This window comes from Ranitomeya imitator, chromosome 1, assembly GCF_032444005.1.
Source record: "Ranitomeya imitator isolate aRanImi1 chromosome 1, aRanImi1.pri, whole genome shotgun sequence".
NCBI lineage: Eukaryota > Metazoa > Chordata > Amphibia > Anura > Dendrobatidae > Ranitomeya > Ranitomeya imitator.
The window spans coordinates 1,225,734,216-1,225,757,703 of NC_091282.1; the positions used below are offsets into that span (position 1 = coordinate 1,225,734,216).

The window sequence follows — 23,488 nt, forward strand, 5'->3', positions numbered from 1 at the left end:
GGACCCTTCCTGGCCCCTATCGGCCCCCTCCTTGTTTGCTCTTGCCTCTTCCTGGCCTTTCTCGGCCCCCTCCTTGTTTGCTCTTGGCCCCTTCCTGACCCCTCTCGGCCTCCTCCTTGTTTGCTCTTGGACCCTTCCTGGCCCCTCTTGGCCCCTTCCTTGTTTGCTCTCTGTCCCCTCCTTGTTTTGCTCCTGGCCCCTCTCGGCCCCCTCCTTGTTTGTTCTTGGCCCCTCTCGGCCCCATCCTTGTTTGCTCTTGACCCCCTCCTTGTTTGCTCTCGGTCTCTTCCTGGCCCCTCTCGGTCCCCTCCTTGTTTGCTCTTGGCCCCTTCCTGGCCCCCTCCTTGTTTGCTCTTGGCCCCTTGTTTGCTCTCGGCCTCTTCTTGGCCCCTCTCGGTCTCCTCGTTTGCTCTTGGACCCTTCCTGGCCCCTCTCGGCCCCCTCCTTGTTTGCTCTTGGCCCCCCTCGGCCTCCTCGTTTGCTCTTGGACCCTTCCTGGCCCCTCTCGGCCTCCTCCTTCTTTGCTCTTGGCCCCTATCGGCCCCCTCCTTGTTTGCTCTTGGCCCCTATCGGCCCCCTCCTTGTTTGCTCTTGCCTCTTCCTGGCCTTTCTCGTCCCCCTCCTTGTTTGCTCTTGGCCCCTTCCTGACCCCTCTTGGCCTCCTCCTTGTTTGCTCTTGGACCCTTCCTGGCCCCTCTCGGCCCCTTCCTTGTTTGCTCTCTGTCCCCTCCTTGTTTTGCTCCTGGCCCCTCTCGGCCCCCTCCTTGTTTGTTCTTGGCCCCTCTCGGCCCCCTCCTTGTTTGCTCTCGGTCTCTTCCTGGCCCCTCTCGGTCCCCTCCCTGTTTGCTCTTGGCCCCTTCCTGGCCCCCTCCTTGTTTGCTCTTGGCCCCTTGTTTGCTCTAGGCCTCTTCCTGGCCCCTCTCGGCCTCCTCGTTTGCTCTTGGACCCTTCCTGGCCCCTCTCGGCCCCCTCCTTGTTTGCTCTTGGCCCCCCTCGGCCTCCTCGTTTGCTCTTGGACCCTTCCTGGCCCCTCTCGGCCCCCTCCTTGTTTGCTCTTGGCCCCCCTCGGCCCCCTCCTTGTTTGCACTCAGCCTCTTCCTGGTCCCTCTCGTCCCCTTCCTTGTTTGCTTTCGGACACTTCCTGGCCCCTCTTGGCCCCCTCCTTGTTTGCTCTCAGCCACTTCCTGGCCCCTCTCGGCCCCCTCCTTGTTTGCTCCTGGCCCCTCTCGGCCCCCTCCTTGTTTGTTCTTGGCCTCTTCCTGACCACACTCGGCCCCCTCCTTGTTTGCTCTCGGCCCCTTCCTTGCCCTTCTCGGCCCCCTCCTTGTTTGCTCTCGGTCTCTTCCTGGCCCCTCTCGGCCCCCTCCTTGTTTGCTCTCAGCCTCTTCCTGTCCCCACTCGACCCCCTCGTTTGCTCTCAGCCTCTTCCTGTCCCCACTCGGCCCCCTCCTTGTTTGCTCTCGGCCCCTTCCTTGCCCTTCTCAGCCCCCTCATTGTTTGCTCTCTGCCTCTTCCTGGCCCCTCTTGGCCCCTTCCTTGTTTGCTCGCGGCCATTTCCTAGCCCCTTTTGGCCCCCATGGCCTGAGTACTGCTCCGCTGCCTGCCTTCTCTGTGTTCTTGTCACTGCAGCTTCCATCTTTCAGGCGGCTGAACGACTGCCAACCCTCCGACATGAGCGAGGAAAGTGCGGCACATCCTGTTTCTTCTTCTGGGGAAGTTTGTTGTTACTTGCAGCGACTGCTGTTTCCTCACACACTGATGTCACATTATGTTCCCTCCATGTGTCCTGTCTCCATCAGCTCCACCACGTATTCATCTAATTTCTGGGGCGGCTCCGCGCCTGCTGCCGGCACTGCAGGGGTTAATGCTGCCGGGGCGACACCGCACTTCACATGGCTGAGGATTGTGGGAGGAAACCTGATTTAGGTGGTCGCTAAGAGCGCAGCTCTGGATGTGACTGGAGCATGGGACACTATGAATGTCACTTGTGGGTGGAGGAGACTGGGAATACGAGTGCAGCTCTGGATGTGACTGGAGCATGGTTCACTGTGAATGTCACTTGTGGGCGGAGGACACTGGGAATACGAGTGCAGCTCTGGATGTGACTGGACCATGGTTCACTGTGAATGTCACTTGTGGGCGGAGGACACTGGGAATACGAGTGCAGCTCTGGATGTGACTGGAGCATGGGACACTGTGAATGTCACTTGTGGGCGGAGGACATTGGGAATATGAGCGCAGCTCTGGATGTGACTGGAGCATGGAACCCTGAACGTCACTTGTAGGCGAAGGACACTGGGAATACGAGTGCAGCTCTGGATGTGACTAGGATGTAGGAGGTAAAGGTATTCAGAAGCATCATGGAGTATCTGCACATAATGGACAACACTGGAGGGAGCGTCAGGAAGGTTAGAGGTGTCCGTCTTCATGGGGTCCAGCATATCTGGTAGGAAAATTGTTGCGGGGCCACCAATGGTGGCGGGCAGGCGGCCTCAATGGTTAGTAGACTATGTCCTGCCTTCCCGGTGTTTCGGTATGTGATGTCCCGCACCCCACGGTGGTCTGCCGCTGCTGATGTTCCGTACCCCACAGTGGTCTGCTGCTGCTGATGTCCCGCTTTCCGCGGTGGTCTGCTGCTGCTGATGTCCCGCACCTCACGGTGGTCTGCTGCTGCTCATGTCCCCCACCCCATGGTGGTCTGCTGCTGCTGATGTCCCGCACTCCTGGTGGTCTGCTGCTGCTGATGTCCCCCACCCCATGGTGGTCTGCTGCTGCTGATGTCCCGCACCTCACGGTGGTCTGCTGCTGCTGATGTCCCGCACCTCACGGTGGTCTGCTGCTGCTGATGTCCCCCACCCCATGGTGGTCTGCTGCTGCTGATGTCCCGCACCTCACGGTGGTCTGCCGCTGCTGATGTCCCGCACCTCACGGTGGTCTGCTGCTGCTCATGTCCCCCACCCCATGGTGGTCTGCTGCTGCTGATGTCCCGCACCTCACGGTGGTCTGCTGCTGCTGATGTCCCCCACCCCATGGTGGTCTGCTGCTGCTGATGTCCCGCACCTCACGGTGGTCTGCGACTGCAGTGACCCGCACCCCACGGTGGTCTGCGGCTGCTGATGTCCCGCACTCCTGGTGGTCTGCGGCTGCTGATGTCCCACACCCCACGGTGATCTGCCGCTGCTGATGTCCCGCATCCCACGGTGATCTGTGGCTGCTGATGTCCCGCACTCCTGGTGGTCTGCTGCTGCTGATGTCCCGCACCCCAAGGTGGTCTGCGGCTGCTGATGTCCCGCACCCCACGGTGGTCTGCGGCTGCTGATGTCCCGCACTCCTGGTGGTCTGCTGCTGCTGATGTCCCGCATCCCACGGTGGTCTGCGGCTGCTGATGTCACGCAATAGTGTACGCAGGAGAGTGTGACAAGAGCGTAGCAGGACGTGCGGCAAGAAGGCAGCGGGGAGTGCGGCAAGAACGCAGGAGAGTGGCAAGAATGCAGCTGGGCTTGCGGCAACATCGCAGCTGGGCGTGCGGCAAGAAGTCAGCGAGGCATGTGACAAGAATGCAAGAGAGCGTGCAGCAGGAATACAATGGGGCGTGCGGCAAGATCGAAGCGGGGCGTGCGCCAAGAAGGCAGGAAAGCATGCGCCAAGAAGGCAGGAGAGTGTGCGCCAAGAAGGCAGGAAAGCATGCAGGGCACCATGAAGGCAGCGGGGCATGCGGCAAGAACGCAGCGGGGCATGCGGCAAGAACGCAGCGGGGCGTGCGGCAGGAACTCAGGAGAGCGTTTGGGCAAGAAGGCAGTGGGGCGTACAGCAGGGCGGCGTCCAGCCGGATGTGACTGCAGCTTTGGATGTGATTGGAGCAGAATGTTTAGTCTTGGCTCTGGGCCCCGTCAGTGCTGCAGCATTATCAGGTGCAGTGTGGTGTATGTGTGGAGCCCCCCGCACGTCTCCTTGACCTGAATCTGTCAGTGTGGACGAGCGTCCAGGATCCTCGTCAGCCTCCGCCGTCTCCGATCCTCCGCACGGCTCATGTAGCAGAGGGGAGGCCGTCGTGTAGGTGTCAGGTTGTATCGCCATCCGGTCGCTCCTGGTCCTTGTGTATCTCATCTTTTCTGCCTGCAGAGACTACAACTCCTCACAGCCCACACCATGATAGGGGTAGTAGTGCCTCGTCACATATGTCCTGGCCACCGGCACAAAGTAGAACCACATTCATCTCCTGAAATACTCTGTGCTGCAGTGAAGACTGTTCCTTCCAATATGACCTCTTGCCTTACTTGTCTCGTCACAGGGCCCCTATAACAGGGCCGTCTCGTCTGCAGTGACCCTCATCCTCACATCTGGGGGGCACAATGGAGGCCACGTGATTACTGCAGTGACCCTCATCCTCATATCTGGGGGGCACAATGGAGGCCACGTGATCGGTGCAGTGACCCTCATCCTCACATCTGGGGGGTACAATGGAGGCCACATGATCACTGTCCAGTGACCCTCATCCTCACATCTGGGGGGCACAATGGAGGCCACGTGATCACTGCATTGACCCTCATCTTCACATCTGGGGGGTACAATGGAGGCCACGTGATCACTGCATTGACCCTCATCCTCACATCTGGGGGGCACAATGGAGGCCACGTGATCGGTGCAGTGACCCTCATCCTCACATCTGGGGGGTACAATGGAGGCCACATGATCACTGTCCAGTGACCCTCATCTTCACATCTGGGGGGCACAATGGAGGCCACGTGATCACTGCATTGACCCTCATCCTCACATCTGGGGGGTACAATGGAGGCCACGTGATCGGTGCAGTGACCCTCATCCTCACATCTGGGGGGTACAATGGAGGCCACATGATCACTGTCCAGTGACCCTCATCTTCACATCTGGGGGGCACAATGGAGGCCACGTGATCACTGCATTGACCCTCATCCTCACATCTGGGGGGTACAATGGAGGCCACGTGATCGGTGCAGTGACCCTCATCCTCACATCTGGGGGGTACAATGGAGGCCACGTGATCACTGCATTGACCCTCATCCTCACATCTGGGGGGTACAATGGAGGCCACGTGATCACTGCATTGACCCTCATCCTCACATCTGGGGGGCACAATGGAGGCCACGTGATCGGTGCAGTGACCCTCATCTTCACATCTGGGGGGTACAATGGAGGCCACGTGATCGGTGCAGTGACCCTCATCCTCACATCTGGGGGGTACAATGGAGGCCACATGATCACTGTCCAGTGACCCTCATCTTCACATCTGGGGGGCACAATGGAGGCCACGTGATCACTGCATTGACCCTCATCCTCACATCTGGGGGGTACAATGGAGGCCACGTGATCGGTGCAGTGACCCTCATCTTCACATCTGGGGGGCACAATGGAGGCCACATGATCACTGTCCAGTGACCCTCATCCTCACATCTGGGGGGCACAATGTAGGCCACATGATCACTGCATTGACCCTCATCCTCACATCTGGGGGGCACAATGGAGGCCACGTGATCGGTGCAGTGACCCTCATCTTCACATCTGGGGGGTACAATGGAGGCCACATGATCACTGTCCAGTGACCCTCATCCTCACATCTGGGGGGCACAATGTAGGCCACATGATCACTGCATTGACCCTCATCCTCACATCTGGGGGGCACAATGGAGGCCACGTGATTACTGCAGTGACCCTCATCCTCACATCTGGGGGGCACAATGGAGGCCACGTGATCGGTGCAGTGACCCTCATCCTCACATCTGGGGGGCACAATGGAGGCCACGTGATTACTGCAGTGACCCTCATCTTCACATCTGGGGGGCACAATGGAGGCCACATGATCACTGTCCAGTGACCCTCATCCTCACATCTGGGGGGCACAATGGAGGCCACATGATCACTGCATTGACCCTCATCCTCACATCTGGGGGGTACAATGGAGGCCACGTGATCGGTGCAGTGACCCTCATCTTCACATCTGGGGGGTACAATGGAGGCCACATGATCACTGTCCAGTGACCCTCATCCTCACATCTGGGGGGCACAATGTAGGCCACATGATCACTGCATTGACCCTCATCCTCACATCTGGGGGGCACAATGGAGGCCACGTGATTACTGCAGTGACCCTCATCCTCACATCTGGGGGGCACAATGGAGGCCACGTGATCGGTGCAGTGACCCTCATCCTCACATCTGGGGGGCACAATGGAGGCCACGTGATTACTGCAGTGACCCTCATCTTCACATCTGGGGGGCACAATGGAGGCCACATGATCACTGTCCAGTGACCCTCATCCTCACATCTGGGGGGCACAATGGAGGCCACGTGATTACTGCAGTGACCCTCATCCTCACATCTGGGGGGCACAATGGAGGCCACGTGATCGGTGCAGTGACCCTCATCCTCACATCTGGGGGGCACAATGGAGGCCACGTGATTACTGCAGTGACCCTCATCTTCACATCTGGGGGGCACAATGGAGGCCACATGATCACTGTCCAGTGACCCTCATCCTCACATCTGGGGGGCACAATGGAGGCCACGTGATTACTGCAGTGACCCTCATCTTCACATCTGGGGGGCACAATGGAGGCCACATGATCACTGTCCAGTGACCCTCATCCTCACATCTGGGGGGCACAATGGAGGCCACATGATCACTGCATTGACCCTCATCCTCACATCTGGGGGGTACAATGGAGGCCATGTGATGGAGACTGTATTCGGCGCTTGTATTCGGGGGCGTCTCTACTTCCTGAGACCTGGTTGCAGTGTCTTTTCCGGCGGTCCCATATTGCCCCTGTACCGACAGTCCTGCGCGGTTCCTTTGCTCGCCGCCTCATCGCCCTGAAGTCTTCTCACCCACTTTTCCATTTTCCTTTCCAGAGTCGCCTTAAGGAGGCCGTGCTGCTGCTGGAGGACTACAAGCACGGGACGCAGCCCCCCGGAGTCTCCAACGCTGACGTAAGCACCACTTCTTATACCGGGGGGTCAGAATCCTGGAGCCACAGCCGCCATATAAAAGGTGTCAGACATGAAGAATTGGGGGAACTGTGGAGCGATGATCAGGGGGTGAGACCCCCAGGGGTGCGGGCCTGGCCTGCAGATGCCCGGCCAGTGCTGGGCGGTGCGGGGGTAACACCGGGCCCCGGGGCTCCTGATCTTCTTCTGCCTTTGTTTAATTAGAAATTGTCCTTGGAAAGTGTGATGTGATGGCGGCTGATACCATTACCGGGGAGAGCGGTGCGGGAGCGATGGGGAGCAGCAGGTTATACCACCGCAGGTCGTCCACCCACTTCCAGGAGGTCACCTGTACTGGGCCTGGAGTCCTCTGTACATCCTGCATGAGGCAGAGCCGAGAAGCCCTACTGACAAATCAGGAAAGAAAACAATCGGGACGACTGCCGGGGATTATTAACGTTCCTCAATATTCTCCTGACTCGGAAGATTCAAGCTAATTAGGCTTTCCTTATCCAAAAATTGCTCAACAATCACAGGGTTCACATGAGAGGAGAACACTCTGGGCTGGCATTCCCTGTGTTCTGCAGCTTAACTGTCTAGACTGGTGCAGAGCCGTAAGAGTCATCTCACTATTATATGCTGGCAAGATCTCTTGGTGGCCTGATAGGTACATCCTATATACAGTGCCGGACACGTGACCAGGACATGTACGCTGGGTACGGAAAGTAGTCAGACCCCTATAAATTTTTCACTCTTTGTTTCATTGCAGCCATTTCGTAAATTCAAAAAAGTTAATTTTTTTCCTCATTATTGTACACTCTGCACCCCAGCCTGACTGAAAAACAAACAGAAAAGTAGACATTTCTGCAAATTTAATAAAAAAGAAAAACTGAAATATCCTATGGTCATAAGTCTTCAGCCCCTTTGCTCAGACACTCATATGTAAGCCCCATACTGTCCATTTCCTTGTGATCCTCCTTGAGATGTTCTGCTCCTTCATTGGAGTCCAGCTGTGTTTAATTAATCTGATAGGACTTGATTTGGAGCGGCGCACACCTGTCTATATAAGACCTCACAGCTCACAGTGCATGTCAGACCAAATGAGAATCATGAGGCCAAAGGAACTGGCCTAGGAGCTCAGAGACAGAATTGTGGCAAGGCACAGATCTGGCCAAGGTTACAACAGAATTTCTGCACGACTCAAGGTTCCTAAGAGCACAATGGCCTCCGTAATCCTTAAATGGAAAAAGTTTGGGACCACCAGGAGTCTTCCTAGACCTGGCCGTCCAGCCAAACTGAGCAACCATGGGAGAAGAGCCTTGGTGAGAGAGGTAAAGAAGAACCCCAAGATCACTGAGGCTGAGCTCCAGAGATGCAGTAGGGAGATGGAGAAAGTTCCACAAAGTCAACTATCACTGCAGCCTCCACCAGTCAGGCCTTTATGGCAGAGTGGCCCGACGGAAGCCTCTCCTCAGTGCAAGACATATGAAAGCCGCATAGAGTTTGCTAAAAAAAACACATGAAGGACTCCCAGACTATGAGAAATAAGGTTCTCTGGTCTGATGAGATGAAGATAGAACTTTTTGGTGATAATTCTAAGCGGTATATGTGGAGAAAACCAGGCACTACTCATCACCTGCCCAATACAATCCCAACAGTGAAGCATGGTGGTGGCAGCATCATGCTATGAGGGTGTTTATCAGCTGCAGGGACAGGACGACTGGTTGTCATTGAAGGAAACATGAATGCGGCCAAGTACAGAGATATCCTGGATGAAAACCTCTTCCAGAGTGCTCTGGACCTCATACTTGGCCGAAGGTTCAATGACCCTAAGCACACAGCTAAAATAACAAAGGAGCGGCTTTAGAACAACTCTGTGACCATTCCTGACCGGCCAACCAGAGCCCTGACCTAAACCCAATGGAGCATCTCTGGAGAGACCTGAAAATGGCGTCCACCAACGTTCACCATCCAACCTGACGGAACTGGAGAGGATCTGCAAGGAGGAATGGCCGGGGATCCCCAAATCCAGGGGGGGGAAAACTTGTTCCATTATTCCCAAGAAGACTCATGGCTGTACGAGCTCAAAAGGGGCTTCTCCTCAATACTGAGCAAAGGGTGTGAATACTTATGTCCATGTGATGTTTCAGTTTTTCTTTTTTAATAAATTTGCAAAAATTTCTACATTTCTGTTTTTTTTTATTCAGTCAAGATGGGGTGCAGAGTGTACATTAATGAGTAAAAATGAACTTTTTTGAATTTACCAAATGGCTGCAATGAAACAAAGAGTGTGAAATGTAAAGGAGCTTGAATGCTTTCCATACCCACTGTATATACCCTGCTCAACACGGCAACTGCAACACCAAGAAGGAAAAGTGCTGGAATGATGCAAAATCGCAGGATGGAGACATCACTGATCTGGGAATGAGGAAAAATGGAAACCCTGTAAAAACCTCTGGATTTATTCAGTCTGGAGTCTGACCCTCGTGCAGAAATCCTGGCACCTCCAGACTCGGCCGCTGTGACTGAGGATAATAATGGTTGTCTGAGGAAGGTTCTCCGCTGAATATACTTGGTCAGAACATCAGGATCTGCTTCCTGCAGCGCCTGTGTAATCACCCATCAATGACGTCCACGATAAGCTCGATGGAGACAAGTCTGGATCATCTGCCTGCAGCTCCTGTGTAATCACCCACCAATGACGTCCCCGATGTGCTCGATGGAGACAAGTCTGGATCATCCGCCTGCAGCTCCTGTGTAATCACCCACCAATGACGTCCACGATAAGCTCGATGGAGACAAGTCTGGATCATCTGCCTGCAGCTCCTGTGTAATCACCCATCAATGACGTCCACGATAAGCTCGATGGAGACAAGTCTGGATCATCTGCCTGCAGCTCCTGTGTAATCACCCACCAATGACGTCCACGATAAGCTCGATGCAGACAAGTCCAGAGACGCTGCTGGCAGTTGCTGTGTAATCTCTGAGCAATGATGTGACCGATGTGCCCAATGGAGACAAGACCGGAAACACTGCAGCCATGGGGGCAGGTTTAGGCCACGGAGGCTGCTCACAGGAGCACCAGCAACCTGCGGCCTGGTGATGTCGTTGGCAAATACGGCTTCTGGCACAATTTGGAGAAATGGCCTGCAACGTCTTCGGACTTGTGTCCATTGAGCACATCGGGGACGTCATTAGTCGGTGATCTTGATTTGCCGTCTCGACAGGTGTTGCCTGTTCCTTATGTACTGCTAACACGTTTCACGGCTTCACCATCTTTTCTAGCACTGCTCCTTTGAGTAGAATATTTCCTTTGTTTCGGCCAGGATTACATATAATGTGCACCAGCGTCTACCTCTGTGTGCCGCTTACAAACGCCCGGGCTGCTGCTTGGTGTCCTCCTCGTTCTTCTCATCTGTGTGACCAGGAGGTGATCGGGACTCGTGTCCACCCCATCTCTTCTGGTAAATCAATTAGTCTGTTGTCGGTTGCACCAATTTAATCTACTTTTCACATTCAGCCTCTGGTGCGATGTTCCCAACATTTACACATTAATATAAATATTTATGCACAATATGTTACTCACACGCAGTCTGCGGAGCCAGCGCCTCTTACGTGAAGGCGTCTGTATATACCCACAAGTCACTCGGAAGCCGATCCAGAAGATTTGTAGTGCTTGCAAAACAAGACCGCTTCAAGGGCCAATCGGATTGAGCCCAGTTGGTTGTGATCTCTGATGCCGACATTGTTAATCTGTGGATCTAGAGATCAGTGTGGGTAAGCCAGCGTCCGCCGTGGTCGTAGACAGTTTGGTGCCTGGTGGTTCCATTTTGCTGGAGCCCAAACTTTCTTTTGTTGAATGCCCTTTCTTCTCGAAATCCGCATGTCTTTCTGTGCGTCGCTGTAGTTGAAGAGTAGGGCACCCAATTATTTTGCCCCTTACTTGTTTTGCTCCACATGCACCAGTTTGGGAAATTATTTTTACAAATGACCATGGATGTCTCGCCATCACCGGTGGTCTTTGGAGCATTGCCTGCCTCCGGGCACAAGAAGACTGTACTGGTAGGACTTCCATATTTCACTGTCCTGTCCTGTCCTTTTGGTCTTGGGCCGTATTCCTGGACTGGACTTTTGATCAATTTGAGTTGGACTTTGGCATTGAGGTGCTACATCAAGTCATCAATGTGCCCCTCTCCAATACACGAGTCTCAGGTGGTCCCGCCAATCCTTTTCTTCTGGAAAGTGATTCCAACAGGGTATCCATACCTCGCTTCTCTGGATGGGATTGTGCATCATGGACTTGTGTCTACATAGTACCGTAGCCAACTGGCATCAAATTATATCACTTTACACCGATAGGTGGCGGATCCAATGGTCCCGAAAACAAAGAGGTCACATTGACGGTTAGCGTCCTCTTCTAATATTCCGCCAATGCAGTAATAATGCACAGGAAATCCAAAAAGTGTCCATGGCTCTTCTCATCTTGGCACCATTTGCTTCCAATATTCACCTCTCCATCAGTGACTAATGTCACATTGTTTGGTAAGTTGAACGACCCCAGTTGACCTCCGTAGACGGGGACTTAGCTGTTGATCTAAAATGCTGCAAGAATAGGGTCTAAAGGTGTTGTATTTTGATTTTGGCACATTTTTAAAAGTGACATGTCACTTTCATCAATTTCACCCAGAAACTGATCTCCTAGTCATTTATATACGTGCAAGTATGAGATTGCTGCATTTGTTGTGCAAGTAGACCTCCGTATATTATACTGGGAATGCTGGAGAGAAGGGAAAGCTTCCACCTCCTGACAATGAGCTCTCAGCCCGGTGTTTTCTGTGTCACTCAGTGATTTCTCCATTGTGTTTTGCAGCTTTGGGCGGCTCAGAAGATAAAGCAGGTGAGTTCTGATGGTTACCACTGAAATTTTGTCATTAAATACATCTACAGTGCTGGATACAAGCCATGTCTGATCACCCTTTATAGTGTCAAAACGAGTGCACACGGCCATTCTGAAGCGGCCATACACCACTTCTGTCGTTTTCTCCTTGGGATCCTTCTAGTTGGCAGGACCCTGAAGAGAAGAAGACAGAAGAGGTTTAGCGCCGCTCCGGTCTTCTCTTTGACATCTACATAGCGCTCAATGAGTACTGTGTAGTGAACAGAAGCATGTGCTTTGCGTATGCTTCTACTAGCACAGTGTGGTGTCTGTCCGGCATATCGGTACTGCTGGGCCCTATCCAACTCCGATCAGCTCTGCTGCAACCAAAAATATTTTTGGAAATGTATATGTACACCAATAAAGAGACAATGTCCTAATAAAACTTCTCCCACTTTAATACAAGGCATCATACACAGTAAAAATAAGTTATGCCCTGTCAAATGCAGAGAGGCAAAATTAGGAAGAAAAGTTTGTATTTAAAAAGGACGTGTCACCAGATCAAAAGTGACAAGTATCTGCTCCTATTCTATTCCCGCTTTTCCCGAGAATTACATTTTTTGTTTTTTTCATATCCGCTATATGGACAGAACAAACCTCTCCCACGATGGAGAGAACAAACGTCTCCCATGATGGAGAGAACAAACGTCTCCCACGATGGAGAGAGCAAACGTCTCCCACGATGGAGAGAGCAAACGTCTCCCACGATGGAGAGAGCAAACGTCTCCTATGATGGAGAGAGCAAACGTCTCCCACGATGGAGAGAACAAACGTCTCCCACGATGGAGAGAGCAAACGTCTCCCACGATGGAGAGAACAAACGTCTCCCACGACGGAGAGAACAAACGTCTCCCACGACGGAGAGAACAAACGTCTCCCACGACGGAGAGAACAAACGTCTCCCACGACGGAGAGAACAAACGTCTCCCACGACGGAGAGAACAAACGTCTCCCACGACGGAGAGAACAAACGTCTCCCACGACGGAGAGAACAAACGTCTCCCACGACGGAGAGAACAAACGTCTCCCACGACGGAGAGAACAAACGTCTCCCACGACGGAGAGAACAAACGTCTCCCACGACGGAGAGAACAAACGTCTCCCACGACGGAGAGAACAAACGTCTCCCACGACGGAGAGAACAAACGTCTCCCACGACGGAGAGAACAAACGTCTCCCACGACGGAGAGAACAAACGTCTCCCACGACGGAGAGAACAAACGTCTCCCACGACGGAGAGAACAAACGTCTCCCACGACGGAGAGAACAAACGTCTCCCACGACGGAGAGAACAAACGTCTCCTATGATGGAGAGGACAAACGTCTCCCACGACGGAGAGAACAAACCACTCCCACGATGGAGAGAACAAACGTCTCCCACGACGGAGAGAACAAACGTCTCCTATGACGGAGAGAACAAACGTCTCCCACGACGGAGAGAACAAACGTCTCCCACGAAGGAGAGAACAAACGTCTCCCACGACGGAGAGAACAAACGTCTCCCATGACGGAGAGAACAAACGTCTCCTATGATGGAGAGAACAAACGTCTCCCACGACGGAGAGAACAAACGTCTCCTATGATGGAGAGAACAAACGTCTCCCACGACGGAGAGAACAAACGTCTCCCACGACGGAGAGAACAAACCACTCCCACGATGGAGAGAACAAACGTCTCCCACGACGGAGAGAACAAACGTCTCCTATGACGGAGAGAACAAACGTCTCCCACGACGGAGAGAACAAACGTCTCCCACGAAGGAGAGAACAAACGTCTCCCACGACGGAGAGAACAAACGTCTCCCACGACGGAGAGAACAAACGTCTCCCACGACGGAGAGAACAAACGTCTCCCACGACGGAGAGAACAAACGTCTCCCGCGACGGAGAGAACAAACGTCTCCCGCGACGGAGAGAACAAACGTCTCCCGCGACGGAGAGAACAAACGTCTCCCGCGACGGAGAGAACAAACGTCTCCCGCGACGGAGAGAACAAACGTCTCCCGCGACGGAGAGAACAAACTTCTCCCGCGACGGAGAGAACAAACGTCTCCCGCGACGGAGAGAACAAACGTCTCCCGCGACGGAGAGAACAAACGTCTCCCGCGACGGAGAGAACAAACGTCTCCCGCGACGGAGAGAACAAACGTCTCCCGCGACGGAGAGAACAAACGTCTCCCGCGACGGAGAGAACAAACGTCTCCTATGATGGAAGAGGTGTGTTCTGTTCACCAGTGGGACTTATGTCCTGCAAGCTTTACTGAGCATATGGAAACATCTCTGCAAATTGTTGACACATTCTTGGGTTTGGGGAATGTCCTAGTCTAACTTTATAGGTTTTATCATAAAGGATTGGTGTAGAAGATCACCCTATACAGTAGGTCAGTGAAGCTATTCCTTTAGGATCTTCTGAAGTAGCCAAACTTTGGGAAGTGGTCCATGTCCCATTCCTGACTTGGGACTTTGGGTTTGTGGACTGGCTACAGCTCATCCTCTCTCTTTCTACCCTTGTCCTCTCCCCCATTTTCCTTGCTGGGCCCAGATGGCTGGCTCCCTCAGAGGTATTTTTCTGGGTCTCATGTCTCCCTTGTCTTCTAAAAATAAACTAAAAAAAATCCCTCGCATTGACTAGAACCTTCTAGGATCCATTACCATGAGAGTACACCTCTGCAGATCATAGGTGTAACTAATCCAAGGGTAATGAAGTACGTGTTAATTGGTGAAATCTTAAACAAAACACAATTGAGGGGGTGGATGAATGGGAAATGAAGGCCGATCTGCGGAGATGGTCTACTCGTGGTGGGACCTTACAAGCTCCAGTAGAGGCGCAGTGAGTAGTCGCTCTTCCCGGCAGTACTCTGTATCCACCCGGTGCCACTTTACACCTCTCGGAGGTATGTGACCTGAATAGCAGGTGCACTACGGAAGCACGAGCAGGTAAAATATGCATATGGGGTGACAAACACCTTCAAAAAGGTAGAAAATAAATCCAATAAAGACGCCTTAGGAGGCCAGAACCAGAAGGGCTGACAATTTATGTGCATTTAATGCGGCTTTTGTATTGTGCTATTCACTGCTAACATCTGCTGCCACCTGTACCTTGTGCGGAGGTGAGACGTGCCTCCGTTCTGACATGCCATCTGACTGCATGCCATGCCCAGCGGTTTAGTCACCAGGTTGGATTTTTTCTCCTTTTTTGCAAACAAGGTAGTGAACGCTACGCATGGCCCAAAAATCAGAAGAGATGGAGAGTTTAGCTTTCAGGGAATGCCAAAGAAGGTCATATGCTTCATATTTCTGGCACTGGACTTGTATGGATGGCAGTGATGTCACCAGGTGCAGGTTCTGAGGTCACACATCTGGCACTGGTCCTGTATGGATGGCAGTGATGTCACCAGGTGTAGGTTCTGAGGTCACACATCTGGCACTGGTCCTGTATGGATGGCAGTGACGTCATCAGGTGCAGGTTCTGAGGTCACACATCTGGCACTGGTCCTGTATGGATGGCAGTGATGTCACCAGGTGCAGGTTCTGAGGTCACACATCTGGCACTGGTCCTGTATGGATGGCAGTGATGTCACCAGATGCTGGTTCTGAGGTTACACATCTGGCACTGGTCCTGTATGGATGGCAGTGATGTCACCAGATGCAGGTTCTGAGGTCACACATCTGGCACTGGTCCTGTATGGATGGCAGTGATGTCACCAGGTGTAGGTTCTGAGGTCACACATCTGGCACTGGTCCTGTATGGATGGCAGTGATGTCACCAGGTGCAGGTTCTGAGGTCACACATCTGGCACTGGTCCTGTATGGATTGCAGTGATGTCACCAGGTGCAGGTTCTGAGGTCACACATCTGGCACTGGTCCTGTATGGATGGCAGTGATGTCACCAGGTGCAGGTTCTGAGGTCACACATCTGGCACTGGTCCTGTATGGATGGCAGTGATGTCACCAGGTGCAGGTTCTGAGGTCACACATCTGGCACTGGTCCTGTATGGATTGCAGTGATGTCACCAGGTGTAGGTTCTGAGGTCACACATCTGGCACTGGTCCTGTATGGATGGCAGTGATGTCACCAGGTGTAGGTTCTGAGGTCACACATCTGGCACTGGTCCTGTATGGATGGCATTTGATGTCACCAGGTGTAGGTTCTGAGGTCACACATCTGGCACTGGTCCTGTATGGATGGCAGTGATGTCACCAGGTGCAGGTTCTGAGGTCACACATCTGGCACTGGTCCTGTATGGATGGCAGTGATGTCACCAGGTGTAGGTTCTGAGGTCACACATCTGGCACTGGTCCTGTATGGATGGCATTGATGTCACCAGGTGTAGGTTCTGAGGTCACACATCTGGCACTGGTCCTGTATGGATGGCATTGATGTCACCAGGTGTAGGTTCTGAGGTCACACATCTGGCACTGGTCCTGTATGGATGGCAGTGATGTCACCAGGTGCAGGTTCTGAGGTCACACATCTGGCACTGGTCCTGTATGGATGGCAGTGATGTCACCAGGTGTAGGTTCTGAGGTCACACATCTGGCACTGGTCCTGTATGGATGGCATTGATGTCACCAGGTGTAGGTTCTGAGGTCACACATCTGGCACTGGTCCTGTATGGATGGCAGTGATGTCACCAGGTGTAGGTTCTGAGGTCACACATCTGGCACTGGTCCTGTATGGATGGCAGTGATGTCACCAGGTGCAGGTTCTGAGGTCACACATCTGGCACTGGTCCTGTATGGATGGCAGTGATGTCACCAGGTGTAGGTTCTGAGGTCACACATCTGGCACTGGTCCTGTATGGATGGCAGTGACGTCATCAGGTGCAGGTTCTGAGGTCACACATCTGGCACTGGTCCTGTATGGATGGCAGTGACGTCACCAGGTGCAGGTTCTGAGGTCACACATCTGGCACTGGTCCTGTATGGATGGCAGTGATGTCACCAGATGCTGGTTCTGAGGTCACACATCTGGCAGTGGTCCTGTATGGATGGCAGTGATGTCACCAGGTGCAGGTTCTGAGGTCACACATCTGGCACTGGTCCTGTATGGATGGCAGTGATGTCACCAGGTGTAGGTTCTGAGGTCACACATCTGGCACTGGTCCTGTATGGATGGCAGTGATGTCACCAGGTGCAGGTTCTGAGGTCACACATCTGGCACTGGTCCTGTATGGATGGCAGTGATGTCACCAGGTGCAGGTTCTGAGGTTACACATCTGGCACTGGTCCTGTATGGATGGCAGTGATGTCACCAGGTGCAGGTTCTGAGGTCACACATCTGGCACTGGTCCTGTATGGATGGCAGTGATGTCACCAGGTGTAGGTTCTGAGGTCACACATCTGGCACTGGTCCTGTATGGATGGCAGTGATGTCACCAGGTGTAGGTTCTGAGGACACACATCTGGCACTGGTCCTGTATGGATGGCAGTGATGTCACCAGGTGCAGGTTCTGAGGTCACACATCTGGCAGTGGTCCTGTATGGATGGCAGTGATGTCACCAGGTGCAGGTTCTGAGGTTACACATCTGGCACTGGTCCTGTATGGATGGCAGTGATGTCACCAGATGCAGGTTCTGAGGTTACACATCTGGCACTGGTCCTGTATGGATGGCAGTGATGTCACCAGGTGCAGGTTCTGAGGTCACACATCTGGCACTGGTCCTGTATGGATGGCAGTGATGTCACCAGGTGCAGGTTCTGAGGTCACACATCTAGCACTGGTCCTGTATGGATGGCAGTGATGTCACTAGGTGTAGGTTCTGAGGTCACACATCTGGCACTGGTCCTGTATGGATGGCAGTGATGTCACCAGGTGTAGGTTCTGAGGACACACATCTGGCACTGGTCCTGTATGGATGGCAGTGATGTCACCAGGTGCAGGTTCTGAGGTCACACATCTGGCAGTGGTCCTGTATGGATGGCAGTGATGTCACCTGGTGCAGGTTCTGAGGTCACACATCTGGCACTGGTCCTGTATGGATGGCAGTGATGTCACCAGGTGCAGGTTCTGAGGTCACACATCTGGCACTGGTCCTGTATGGATGGCAGTGATGTCACCAGGTATAGCTTCTGAGGTCACACATCTGGCACTGGTCCTGTATGGATGGCAGTGATGTCACCAGATGCAGGTTCTGAGGTCACACATCTGGCACTGGTCCTGTATGGATGGCAGTGATGTCACCAGGTGTAGGTTCTGAGGTCACACATCTGGCACTGGTCCTGTATGGATGGCATTTGATGTCACCAGGTGTAGGTTCTGAGGTCACACATCTGGCACTGGTCCTGTATGGATGGCAGTGATGTCACCAGGTGCAGGTTCTGAGGTCACACATCTGGCACTGGTCCTGTATGGATGGCAGTGATGTCACCAGGTGTAGGTTCTGAGGTCACACATCTGGCACTGGTCCTGTATGGATGGCATTGATGTCACCAGGTGTAGGTTCTGAGGTCACACATCTGGCACTGGTCCTGTATGGATGGCATTGATGTCACCAGGTGTAGGTTCTGAGGTCACACATCTGGCACTGGTCCTGTATGGATGGCAGTGATGTCACCAGGTGCAGGTTCTGAGGTCACACATCTGGCACTGGTCCTGTATGGATGGCAGTGATGTCACCAGGTGTAGGTTCTGAGGTCACACATCTGGCACTGGTCCTGTATGGATGGCATTGATGTCACCAGGTGTAGGTTCTGAGGTCACACATCTGGCACTGGTCCTGTATGGATGGCAGTGATGTCACCAGGTGCAGGTTCTGAGGTCACACATCTGGCACTGGTCCTGTATGGATGGCAGTGATGTCACCAGGTGTAGGTTCTGAGGTCACACATCTGGCACTGGTCCTGTATGGATGGCAGTGATGTCACCAGGTGCAGGTTCTGAGGTCACACATCTGGCACTGGTCCTGTATGGATGGCAGTGATGTCACCAGGTGTAGGTTCTGAGGTCACACATCTGGCACTGGTCCTGTATGGATGGCAGTGACGTCATCAGGTGCAGGTTCTGAGGTCACACATCTGGCACTGGTCCTGTATGGATGGCAGTGACGTCACCAGGTGCAGGTTCTGAGGTCACACATCTGGCACTGGTCCTGTATGGATGGCAGTGATGTCACCAGATGCTGGTTCTGAGGTCACACATCTGGCAGTGGTCCTGTATGGATGGCAGTGATGTCACCAGGTGCAGGTTCTGAGGTCACACATCTGGCACTGGTCCTGTATGGATGGCAGTGATGTCACCAGGTGTAGGTTCTGAGGTCACACATCTGGCACTGGTCCTGTATGGATGGCAGTGATGTCACCAGGTGCAGGTTCTGAGGTCACACATCTGGCACTGGTCCTGTATGGATGGCAGTGATGTCACCAGGTGCAGGTTCTGAGGTTACACATCTGGCACTGGTCCTGTATGGATGGCAGTGATGTCACCAGGTGCAGGTTCTGAGGTCACACATCTGGCACTGGTCCTGTATGGATGGCAGTGATGTCACCAGGTGCAGGTTCTGAGGTCACACATCTGGCACTGGTCCTGTATGGATGGCATTTGATGTCACCAGGTGTAGGTTCTGAGGTCACACATCTGGCACTGGTCCTGTATGGATGGCATTTGATGTCACCAGGTGTAGGTTCTGAGGTCACACATCTGGCAGTGGTCCTGTATGGATGGCAGTGATGTCACCAGGTGCAGGTTCTGAGGTCACACATCTGGCACTGGTCCTGTATGGATGGCAGTGATGTCACCAGGTGCAGGTTCTGAGGTCACACATCTGGCACTGGTCCTGTATGGATGGCAGTGATGTCACCAGGTGCAGGTTCTGAGGTCACACATCTGGCACTGGTCCTGTATGGATGGCAGTGATGTCACCAGGTGTAGGTTCTGAGGTCACACATCTGGCACTGGTCCTGTATGGATGGCAGTGATGTCACCAGGTGTAGGTTCTGAGGACACACATCTGGCACTGGTCCTGTATGGATGGCAGTGATGTCACCAGGTGCAGGTTCTGAGGTCACACATCTGGCAGTGGTCCTGTATGGATGGCAGTGATGTCACCAGGTGCAGGTTCTGAGGTTACACATCTGGCACTGGTCCTGTATGGATGGCAGTGATGTCACCAGGTGCAGGTTCTGAGGTCACACATCTGGCACTGGTCCTGTATGGATGGCAGTGATGTCACCAGGTGCAGGTTCTGAGGTCACACATCTGGCACTGGTCCTGTATGGATGGCAGTGATGTCACCAGATGCAGGTTCTGAGGTTACACATCTGGCACTGGTCCTGTATGGATGGCAGTGATGTCACCAGGTGCAGGTTCTGAGGTCACACATCTGGCACTGGTCCTGTATGGATGGCAGTGATGTCACCAGGTGCAGGTTCTGAGGTCACACATCTGGCACTGGTCCTGTATGGATGGCAGTGATGTCACTAGGTGTAGGTTCTGAGGTCACACATCTGGCACTGGTCCTGTATGGATGGCAGTGATGTCACCAGGTGTAGGTTCTGAGGACACACATCTGGCACTGGTCCTGTATGGATGGCAGTGATGTCACCAGATGCAGGTTCTGAGGTCACACATCTGGCACTGGTCCTGTATGGATGGCAGTGATGTCACCAGGTGTAGGTTCTGAGGTCACACATCTGGCACTGGTCCTGTATGGATGGCAGTGATGTCACCAGGTGTAGGTTCTGAGGTCACACATCTGGCACTGGTCCTGTATGGATGGCAGTGATGTCACCAGATGCAGGTTCTGAGGTCACACATCTGGCACTGGTCCTGTATGGATGGCAGTGATGTCACCAGATGCAGGTTCTGAGGTCACACATCTGGCACTGGTCCTGTATGGATGGCAGTGATGTCACCAGATGCAGGTTCTGAGGTCACACATCTGGCACTGGTCCTGTATGGATGGCAGTGATGTCACCAGGTGCAGGTTCTGAGGTCACACATCTGGCACTGGTCCTGTATGGATGGCAGTGATGTCACCAGATGCAGGTTCTGAGGTCACACATCTGGCACTGGTCCTGTATGGATGGCAGTGATGTCACCAGGTGCAGGTTCTGAGGTCACACATCTGGCACTGGTCCTGTATGGATGGCATTGATGTCACCAGGTGTAGGTTCTGAGGTCACACATCTGGCACTGGTCCTGTATGGATGGCAGTGATGTCACCAGGTGCAGGTTCTGAGGTCACACATCTGGCACTGGTCCTGTATGGATGGCAGTGATGTCACCAGGTGTAGGTTCTGAGGTCACACATCTGGCACTGGTCCTGTATGGATGGCAGTGATGTCACCAGATGCAGGTTCTGAGGTCACACATCTGGCACTGGTCCTGTATGGATGGCAGTGATGTCACCAGGTATAGCTTCTGAGGTCACACATCTGGCACTGGTCCTGTATGGATGGCAGTGATGTCACCAGATGCAGGTTCTGAGGTCACACATCTGGCACTGGTCCTGTATGGATGGCAGTGATGTCACCAGATGCAGGTTCTGAGGTCACACATCTGGCACTGGTCCTGTATGGATGGCAGTGATGTCACCAGATGCAGGTTCTGAGGTCACACATCTGGCACTGGTCCTGTATGGATGGCAGTGATGTCACCAGGTGTAGGTTCTGAGGTCACACATCTGGCACTGGTCCTGTATGGATGGCAGTGATGTCACCAGATGCAGGTTCTGAGGTCACACATCTGGCACTGGTCCTGTATGGATGGCAGTGATGTCACCAGGTGTAGGTTCTGAGGTCACACATCTGGCACTGGTCCTGTATGGATGGCAGTGATGTCACCAGGTGCAGGTTCTGAGGTCACACATCTGGCACTGGTCCTGTATGGATGGCAGTGATGTCACCAGATGCAGGTTCTGAGGTCACACATCTGGCACTGGTCCTGTATGGATGGCAGTGATGTCACCAGATGCAGGTTCTGAGGTCACACATCTGGCACTGGTCCTGTATGGATGGCAGTGATGTCACCAGGTGCAGGTTCTGAGGTCACACATCTGGCAGTGGTCCTGTATGGATGGCAGTGATGTCACCAGGTGTAGGTTCTGAGGTCACACATCTGGCACTGGTCCTGTATGGATGGCAGTGATGTCACCAGGTGTAGGTTCTGAGGTCACACATCTGGCACTGGTCCTGTATGGATGGCAGTGATGTCACCAGGTGCAGGTTCTGAGGTTACACATCTAGCACTGGTCCTGTATGGATGGCAGTGATGTCACCAGGTGCAGGTTCTGAGGTCACACATCTGGCACTGGTCCTGTATGGATGGCAGTGATGTCACCAGGTGTAGGTTCTGAGGTCACACATCTGGCACTGGTCCTGTATGGATGGCAGTGATGTCACCAGGTGCAGGTTCTGAGGTCACACATCTGGCACTGGTCCTGTATGGATGGCAGTGATGTCACCAGGTGTAGGTTCTGAGGTCACACATCTGGCACTGGTCCTGTATGGATGGCAGTGATGTCACCAGGTGCAGGTTCTGAGGTCACACATCTGGCACTGGTCCTGTATGGATGGCAGTGATGTCACCAGGTGTAGGTTCTGAGGTCACACATCTGGCACTGGTCCTGTATGGATGGCAGTGATGTCACCAGGTGTAGGTTCTGAGGTCACACATCTGGCACTGGTCCTGTATGGATGGCAGTGATGTCACCTGGTGCAGGTTCTGAGGTCACACATCTGGCACTGGTCCTGTATGGATGGCAGTGATGTCACCAGGTGCAGGTTCTGAGGTTACACATCGCACTGGTCCTGTATGGATGGCAGTGATGTCACCAGATGCAGGTTCTGAGGTCACACATCTGGCACTGGTCCTGTATGGATGGCAGTGATGTCACCAGGTGCAGGTTCTGAGGTCACACATCTGGCACTGGTCCTGTATGGATGGCAGTGATGTCACCAGATGCAGGTTCTGAGGTCACACATCTGGCACTGGTCCTGTATGGATGGCAGTGATGTCACCAGATGCAGGTTCTGAGGTCACACATCTGGCACTGGTCCTGTATGGATGGCAGTGATGTCACCAGGTGCAGGTTCTGAGGTCACACATCTGGCACTGGTCCTGTATGGATGGCAGTGATGTCACCAGGTGTAGGTTCTGAGGTCACACATCTGGCACTGGTCCTGTATGGATGGCAGTGATGTCACCAGGTGCAGGTTCTGAGGTCACACATCTGGCACTGGTCCTGTATGGATGGCAGTGATGTCACCAGATGCAGGTTCTGAGGTCACACATCTGGCACTGGTCCTGTATGGATGGCAGTGATGTCACCAGATGCAGGTTCTGAGGTCACACATCTGGCACTGGTCCTGTATGGATGGCAGTGATGTCACCAGATGCAGGTTCTGAGGTCACACATCTAGCACTGGTCCTGTATGGATGGCAGTGATGTCACCAGATGCAGGTTCTGAGGTCACACATCTGGCACTGGTCCTGTATGGATGGCAGTGATGTCACCAGATGCAGGTTCTGAGGTCACACATCTGGCACTGGTCCTGTATGGATGGCAGTGATGTCACCAGATGCAGGTTCTGAGGTCACACATCTGGCACTGGTCCTGTATGGATGGCAGTGATGTCACCAGGTGCAGGT

General features: G+C 53.4%; 1 protein-coding gene across 1 annotated transcript in view; it reads left to right on the plus strand.

Annotated features, from left to right (window-relative positions):
- SFXN5 (sideroflexin 5) overlaps positions 1 to 23,488 on the plus strand; it is a 345,747-nt gene that overhangs the window by 43,605 nt on the left and 278,654 nt on the right. The window contains exons 3-4 of the mRNA XM_069745104.1: positions 6,887 to 6,964; positions 11,832 to 11,858. Coding sequence (XP_069601205.1) covers positions 6,887 to 6,964; positions 11,832 to 11,858 — 105 coding nt within the window. The remainder of the gene's footprint in view (positions 1 to 6,886; positions 6,965 to 11,831; positions 11,859 to 23,488) is intronic.